Genomic DNA, 9,010 nt, shown 5'->3' with positions numbered 1-9,010 from the left:
TTGGTGTGAAGTGGCAAAAAAGCAGCAATGAAGGACAAAATTATGCTTCAAAATGGATTAACAGTGTCAGAACAGTGGCAAAAAATGGCATAAAAGGCAAAAACCGGTATGAAGTGGCAAAAATGGCCAACAAAAACAGCCAAAATGGGCTAAAAGTTGCAAAACAATTGGCAATAGTGGATGGAAAAAAAGTGGGGAAAATCAGTAAAAAAAAAAATACCACAAATAAATCATTCCAACATCGGAACTCAGTAATAGCTTGACATGTTTTTCAGCAGTAAATTGAAGGAACTGGGGTTTTCTCTTGGTTTATCAGGGGCCCACTCTCTGGGTTTATCAGAGGCCCATTCTTTTGTGGTTGTCAGGGGCCCATTCTCTGGGTTTATCGGGGGCCATTCTCTGGGATTGTAAGGGGCCCATTCTTTTGGGGTTTGTCAGGGACACATTCTCTTGGTGTGTCAGGGGCCCATTCTTTTGGGGGTGTGAGGGGCCCATTCTTTGGGGGTGTCAGGGGCCATTCTCTGGGGTTGTCAGGGGCCATTCTCTAGGGTTGTCAGGGGCCATTCTCTGGGACTGTCAGGGGCCATTCTCTGAGGTTGCCAGAGGCCCATCCTCTTTGTTTTTCAGGGGCCAGTTCTCTTGGTGTGTCAGGGGCCCATTCTTTTGGGGTTGTCAGGGGCCATTCTCTGGGGTTTATCAGGGGCCACTCTCTGGGATTGTAAGGGGCCCATTCTTTTGGGGTTTGTCAGGGACACATTCTCTTGGTGTGTCAGGGGCCCATTCTTTTGGGGGTGTGAGGGGCCCATTCTTTGGGGGTGTCAGGGGCCATTCTCTGGGGTTGTCAGGGGCCATTCTCTGGGGTTGTCAGGGGCCACTCTCTGGGACTGTCAGGGGCCATTCTCTGAGGTTGCCAGAGGCCCATCCTCTTTGTTTTTCAGGGGCCAGTTCTCTTGGTGTGTCAGGGGCCCATTCTTTTGGGGTTGTCAGGGGCCATTCTCTGGGGTTGTCAGGGGCCATTCTCTGGGGTTGTCAGGGGCCACTCTCTGGGACTGTCAGGGGCCATTCTCTGAGGTTGCCAGAGGCCCATCCTCTTTGTTTTTCAGGGGCCAGTTCTCTTGGTGTGTCAGGGGCCCATTCTTTTGGGGTTGTCAGGGGCCATTCTCTGGGGTTGTCAGGGGCCATTCTCTGGGGTTGTCAGGGGCCACTCTCTGGGACTGTCAGGGGCCATTCTCTGAGGTTGCCAGAGGCCCATCCTCTTTGTTTTTCAGGGGCCAGTTCTCTGGAGTTGTCAGGGGCCCATTCTCTGGGTTTGTCAGGGTCCCATTCTCTGGGTTTGTCAGGGACCCATTCTCTGGGTTTGTCAGGGACCCATTCTCTGGGTTTGTCAGGGACCCATTCTCTGGGTTTGTCAGGGTCCCATTCTCTGGGTTTGTCAGGGACCCATTCTCTGGGTTTATTAGGGGCCCATTTTTTTGGGGTTTGTCAGGGACCCATTCTCTGGGTTTGTCAGGGCCCCATTCTCTGAGTTTGACAGGGGCCAATTCTCTGGGTTTTTCAGGGGCCAGTTCTCTGGGTTTGTCAGGGGCCAGTTCTTTGGGTTTGTCAGGGGCCCATTCTCTGGTGTTTTCAGGGGCCATTCTCTGGGTTTGTCAGGGGCCAGTTTTTTGGGTTTGTCAGGGGCCCCTCCGACTCTGTGGGCAGCCCTGACCCCTAGCCATGCCATATGCACCCCTTACTCTTAGGCAAGGACAACCAGGGCAGGACCAGGATTCTGTCAGTCGTCCTTCCCACCCTCAGGTGCCCTTGGGTGAATTACTCACCAGATCTACGCTTTACTTCAGCCCAAAATTTTGGCCCAAACATGCCTGAAAATTCTGCACAGTACTGTAAGTGTTAACAAATAGTTAACTTCCACCAGTTAACTCTGCTAATCTTTGCTGGGCCCACATATAGTGGTAAAATGTCGCATTTTTCCCTTTTTTACTGAATAAATTTGATGGCTTTATGTACATTTTAAAGCGTCTTTAGAGCAGCTTTGAATACATATTCACGTCACGTGTTTCAAGTGTAAGGTAAAGACATTTTATAACTCCATTATCAAGCTAAAACAGTTCGCTTTTATTTTGAAAACCTGTAAACGGAAGTCTTGTGCGGGTTGATGCTAGCTTGACTCCTCCGTGTGCGGACTGACTTTCTCTCTCTCTCCATCCCGCAGCAGGTTGCTGTGACCCGACGCGGCCAGATGCATAGACCCCCTCTGGTCTGAACCGAACCGAAGTGAGACGAGCTGAGCCGAACAGGCGACAGAGAGCCCATCCCGAGCTGAGCCGAACCGTGCCGAGCCGAGAGGTCATTGTGGAGTCAGAGCGAACAGCGGAGACTCTGCAACCTTAAGTCCGTCTGTATGGAGGCTCCGGGCGGCCCGAGGAAGAGGATCGTGCCGCTGCTGGTTCTGCTGGTTTTTTGCTCCGCTGCTCCGGGACACGCCGAGAGGGTAAGTGAATGCACCTCAAAGATGATTAAAATTAAGGTAGCCTTCATGAGAGGAGGTTTGAACAGGTGAACTCGACCGTCAGAATTTACCTCCAAAATATATATATATATTTTTTTTTTATGTGAAAAGGTCACGTGGTGTTAGTTTAAAGTTGATTAATTTCTGTAATTTACTTAGAATAATCCTTTCTTCTCCTGTGTGAGAGCTGATAAATAACTCTGACTGGCTGGGTTCACCTCCTGCCTTACCTTGTCCTCATCACCATGGCAACAGAGGATCAGACAGGTGTGCTGGTGTGTGTTCTTTTTGTTGTGTTTTTATAACAGCAGGCTCTCTCACTGTTAAATGTTATGGGTTTAATAATATGGTCAGTGTCTGATCAAAGATGACTGAGATGACCTGATCTAATCCAGGAAGCTCCAGATTATAAATGTATTGTTTTCATGATGGATTTGTTTATTCGCCATGATGTCATAACCATCAAAGGTAGACTGACTATTGAAATATGCCTCTGTAGACGACACAAACTCGTTAGAAGAACAACAAGCTTTATTCATGATCTCAGGTAAAGAACTACATTACCCACAGTCCTAGAGTGTCACAGCAGCTTCTCCGATTGGTGGAGCCCGCTGTTGAACACCACAAACACAAACAGCAGCTGTTGATGACAGCAATAGATAAACTACGAGACACTTTGTACTGATCTATATTATATTTAAACTAGGGCTATTGAAATTAATCGCATTAACTCAGCTCAGATTTTTTTCTCGCATTAATCTCATACATTATCGTCCCCTTCAGCATACTCTGAAGTCATGTCAGCGTCTCCAGTGTCTAAAATTTGTAGAAATTCCTGGGATCAGGCCAATCCATCTCGCAAAGCCCTAATCTAAACCGTTTTCGGGTTTGGGCCAATCAGCATCATTTGGAGAGGACAAGGTGGGCGGGGTTTAGTTGTACTGGAAGCTGATAGCAATGGTTGCAACTGGTGTAGCAATTAGCTCAGATTTAGCTGTAGTATAGTGTCAGTTTTATCACAGCTGGACCATATTTTTTATGGAATAATCAATAAATCAATCAATCTTTTTTTGTAAAATACTTTTAATACAAAACATTGAAGCCCAAAGAGAATGATCCTCCGCTTCGCTCTCCCCCACCCCATAGTCCAAACACACCACCGACAAATCCGTCAGAAATGAAGGATTCTGTAAGGACAGGAGCTTTCATGCTGAGCTATCTTGACTTCAAACGCAGAAATACTGGAGGTTACATAAATTATATAAACCAAATAGCTAAAATGAAATAAAACACAATGAACAGATGCTAAAATAAGAGTAAAAAAAACTGAAAATAGATCAATAAAATCAGCTTGAGTCAGTAAATAAAGAGTGTAGAACAGCACTGAAAGCTTTATTTATTTTTATTTCACATATGAACAAAGAAAACGGAGAAAGATACGGAGTAAAACAAGAAATACATGCAGAGCACGGTCATTATAAAGTCAGATAATAATTATAAGAAATGTGCAGCTAAAGAAATGGGCTTGTTGAGTGGCTCTCCTCAGTCATGATTTATTGACATGCTAGTGCATGTCTGTTAGTTCATTAGCACTGGTGTTAATGCTAATGCTAGCATCCTGGCTAACAGTAACTTCATTTTGTAGCTGAAATGTGTGTCAAGCTACTTTTGGGTTCTGATGTTATAATTAATTATCAACACTCTCTCTAACCTGTCCTCATCACCAAGTTTTTTTCATATTTTTCCCATTTTTATCCCATTTATTCCACTTTTCTCCACTTTCCCATCCATTCATGCCTCTTTTAGCACATTTCCCACTACTTGACTATTTTTCACCATTTCCTTCCCATTTATTAGCCACTTTTTCCTTTCTTAACCCATTTTTTCCTCTTCTAACACAAATTTTTTTCCATTGACAACCCCACTTTTTAACCTCTTTTCACCATTTAACCAGCATTTTTTACTCATTTATCCTTTCCTTACCCATTTTTGCCTCTTGTTTACCACTTTCCCTCCCATTTTTGCCTCGGTTAACCCATCGTTGCCCCTTTTGAACAATTTTTCACCATTTCCCACCCATTTTTAAGTCATTTTTTTTCCTTTCTTGACCAATATCTGCCCCATTTCACCTTTCTCAATCCAGTTTTGCCTTTTTCAGCCCAATTTTTGCCACTTTTTTTTAACCACTTTTCACAATTTTCCCACCATTTTTGCCACTTACTAACTGCTTTTCACCATTTCCCAATCATTTTATGCACAATTTTTCCTTTCTTGACCTATTTTTGCCCCCTTTTTACCTTTCTTAACCCACATTTGTCTCTTCTAGTCTCATTTTTGCCACTTTTTAACCACTTTTCAACATTTCCCCTGCCATCTTTTAACCCATTTTTGCCTTTGTTTTTCTTTTTCCAATTATTTCTTTATTTTTTTTGTTCCCTCTCCTTTATTCTCTGCCATCCTTGTTTTATCAAATCTTTTGGTCACTTTGCCTAACCCTATTGTTAACATTAGCAAAAAGAAATAAAAATAAAAAATAAAAAGGTAATTTTGGTTAAAAAAAGGCTTTAAATTATGTATTAGTCTATATGGTACTACATCAAACATAAAATTATTTTTTTGTTGATTTTATAGGAGTGATTATTTATGAGGTCACACATGAAATACGGTTATCACAGATATCTTTACAATGGACCATGGTTTTCCTGACCTCCATGGGCCCCCCACTGGGTCCCATTAAACAGTTCTGTGAGGGGATGATTAAGATGTCATTGTGGTTCACTGATCCAACAAAAAAATAAGATAAAAAACAAGGAGAGGTCAGACTTGCAGTTTGCTGAAGAGTTAAAAAAAGTCACAACCAGAACAAAACCAAGGCACACACTGCTGTCCAAAATGAAAAAGACTTAAATAAATGGGCTAAAGCTCATCAGGGCATTTAAAAATAAGTGACTGCTCACAGATTGTCAAGGCTGGCAGCTGCCTTACAATCAGAGCTCATCGCTCATGTCAGGTGCAATCAGAAAAGTGGGCGTGGTCTCCTAATTGGTGCACTCCAGCAGGCAAAAACAGACGTTACACAATCAGCAGTAACAAACCTGGTTTTGAATTTTATCTCATAGTTTAACCTTTAAACTCAGTTTTGTTTTGTTTTTTACATTTAATTTGTGTTCAGACCTTTTGACCAAATACGTTTTTTTCTAAGATGCTGAGCCTTAAAATCATTTATCATCATAGTTTTTATTTTCTATAACTGATTCCTTGTGAAAATGAGTTCGACAGTTTATGTTAATGCTGACTCTGTTAGGCCCTCTGGTCAGACCTAAATCCAGATTGAGTTTGACACCCCTGTTGTAAGCAGACGGGCTGTTAACAACTGCAGAGCGTGCCAGGCTGAAGCAATTGGTAGAATGTGACTGAGTGAACAAACAAGATGCCGTCTGTGTTGAAGGCCTGCAGGAACTGGACTTGTGCAATATTTTGAGCCTTTACCTGTTAGACTGGGGGAGAAATGTAGTTCTGAGGATTGACATGAACCTGAAAGATAAAATCAAGCAGTAACTTTTTATTTTATTTATTTAATCTTTATTTAACAGGAAAGCTATGAGGACATATAATGGTTGTAGCATGCTTCACAGTGTTACTGATGAAATCCAGAGCTTTCCCATCATAATGAGGATGATTATTAGAATGAAGCGATCTAAGATAACTGATTGACTGCGGGAATAGTACCCACTGGTTTCAGCAAATATTGATCAAGTATTGACATGTTAATGAGTTAACCAACTGTTATAGTCATGATGCGTTCAAGGACAGTAGGACAAAAATGACGATGCTAATATAAACTACTAGTAAGTAAGTTTAGTTTTTGATAGAACCCTGAATAAATCCAGCTGTGAGAAGGAGAAATGTTTGAGCTTTTTCAGCAATATGAAAAAGAAATAACAGCAGGAATCAACCTTCTAAACTCTAGATCTCCTCATCTCACACAGCTGCTAAAAATGGAGTTATATTTGTCTCTCCAACAAACAGCAGAGAAGTAGTGGTATTCATTCATATTGGTATTCATTAAAGCAACGCTGGGCCCGGAGCTTGCTCTTTTTGAAGTATGCTGGTGGAGGAGCCGAGGCTGGCCGGTGTTGGTGGGGCGGGGCAGGGAGAGTTCATTATCACCGGTTCACTCAGGCCGGCCCACAGAACTGGCTGGACCCGTGAAGCCAGAGAACGGACCCTCCCTCATGGTGATTAACTGATTATGTAGACACAAGTGTGCCTGATCAGTAGCATTGGCGCTAGCGTCCTGTCTAACAGATTCCTCAGTTTGAGCCTGAAATGTGTGTCAAGACAGTTTTGCCACTTTTTCCATCCATTTTTGCCACTTTTCACCAATGTTTTGAAGTTTTTCATTAATTTTTGCCACTTTTCACCAATGTATGAAGATTTCCACTAATTTTTGCCACTTTTCATCAATGTTTTGAAGATTTTCTCTCATTTTTAGCACTTTTTACCAATGTTTTCCTGATTCCAACCCATTTTTGCCGCTTTTCACCAAGGTTTTTGCAGATTTCCACCCATTTTTGTTACTCTTCACCAGTGTTTAGAAGAGTTTCACCCATTTTTGCCACTTTTCACAAATGTTTTGAGGATTCTTACCCAATTTTGCCACATTTTACCAATGTTTTGAAGATTTTCTTGCATTTTTGCCACTTTTCACCAATGTTTTGACATTTTTCACTAATTTTTGCCACTTTTCACCAAGGTTTTGATGTTTTTCACCCATTTTTGTCACTTTTCACCAGTGTTTTGAGGATATCTACCCAATTTTGCCAATTTTCACCAGTGTTTTGCAGATTTCCACCCATTTTTGTTACTCTTCACCAGTGTTTAGAAGAGTTTCGCCCATTTTTGCCACTTTTTAACAATGTTTGGCTGATTCCACCCATTTTTGTCACTCTTCACCAACGTTTTGAGGATATTTACCCAATTTGCCACATGTTACCAATGTTTTGAAGATTTTCTTGCATTTTTGCCACTTTTTACCAGTGTTTTGACGTTGTTAACCGATTTTTGCTATTTTTCACCAAGTTTTGCAGATTTCCACCCATTTTGTCACTTTTCACCAGTGTTTAGAAGAGTTTCACCTATTTTTGTCACTTTTCACCAATGCTTTGCAGTTGTGTACCCATTTTTGCCACTGTTTACCAAGGTTTTGTGGATTTCCACCCATTTTAGTCACTTTCACCAACATTTTGAGGATATTTACCCATTTTTGCCACTTTTCACGAGTGTTTTGCTGATTTCCACCCATTCTAGTCACTTTTCACCAATGTTTTGAAGATTTCTACCCATTTTTGCCACTTTTCATGAGTGTTTTGCTGATTTCCACCCATTTTTCCCACCTCTTTTGGAAAGCTTTTTAACATTAACTTATTTTTTTTTTACCTATTTCATCATTTTTTTTGGATGAATTGCACTTCTTTTTGCAACTTTTACCAATTTTTTTCTGCTTTTGCCATACTGTGCCACTTGTTCTTAACACGTTTTCCCACTGTTGGTCCATTATACAATTTTTTTTCCACCAACCCATTCTTTCCACTTTTCACCCATTTCCCCTCTTTAACAACTATGCAACTATTTCCAATCAGAGCAGTCTCAGCTTCTTCTAATCTAGTTTTTGCCATCCTGACATTTGTGCACATTATGGCCTAACAACGAAGACTGACATTAATTTTCAGATCACTTGCTGCTCATGTAGCAGCACCTGGCTCTTCTAAAATGCTACATTTACAGCTAAGCTGCAGCCAAGCAGACTTTTCTAATGCTACAGCTTATCCTGTTTGGGGTTGCGGAGCCTGGCCAGTTCAGATTTATAATGTAGTTTGATGATAACTGGTGTGGCTTGCTGGAATATTCAGATATGATCCGTCTTTGAAGCCTGTGGCAGAGGACGGTAGTGAAATCTCAGTATAGCTGCTGCTCTCTCTTCCGCGTGGCATTGTTGGACGCGGCGGCTCTTCGGTTACCACCGCTGTAGCATTTTCAGTGCCTTCGTTTGATTGCAGCTTTGATATTTCTGGTTTAGGGATTCTTCTTAAAAGCTCCCTTTGGCATTTCAGTTTCTTTGATCCTCTTTCGCACATTTCACCACACATTTTTCATACTTTTCACAAGTTCCTGCTGCCCTCCAAAAGTTACAGCTGAAGAGCAGCTCATTCACTGGACAATAGGTAGGCCTACTTCCTGTTAACTGATCACTTTTATTTAATTCAAGTTATGGGCTATTCATCCCACTGACTGGGCCAATTACAACCACACATACACACGGGCCAGAGTCAATCGAACTAGCATGATTCTTGTAAGTCTCCTGGCCTTTCTGCCCCCTCCCGTGGGTGGGCCCTAGAGCTCATGCCTTGCATTAAAACAGGCTGGGTGGTATTTATAAGGACTGAGATTGGTTAGGAGCTTTGGACTGAGTTTATTTGGTATCTTTGGTCTGTTTTT

General features: G+C 41.9%; 1 protein-coding gene across 1 annotated transcript in view; it reads left to right on the top strand.

Moving 5' to 3' along the window:
• Positions 1-2,404: 2,404 nt before the first annotated feature.
• Positions 2,405-9,010, top strand: part of LOC121517168 (collagen alpha-5(IV) chain-like) — a 30,129-nt gene continuing 23,523 nt past the window's right edge. Inside the window, exon 1 of the mRNA XM_041798733.1 lies at positions 2,405-2,494. Coding sequence (XP_041654667.1) covers positions 2,405-2,494 — 90 coding nt within the window. The remainder of the gene's footprint in view (positions 2,495-9,010) is intronic.

The sequence above is a fragment of the Cheilinus undulatus genome, linkage group 2, assembly GCF_018320785.1.
Source record: "Cheilinus undulatus linkage group 2, ASM1832078v1, whole genome shotgun sequence".
In the NCBI taxonomy this organism is placed as follows: domain Eukaryota; kingdom Metazoa; phylum Chordata; class Actinopteri; order Labriformes; family Labridae; genus Cheilinus; species Cheilinus undulatus.
Note: the sequence above shows the minus strand (reverse complement) of the source record. Positions and strands in the feature narration are given on the sequence as shown.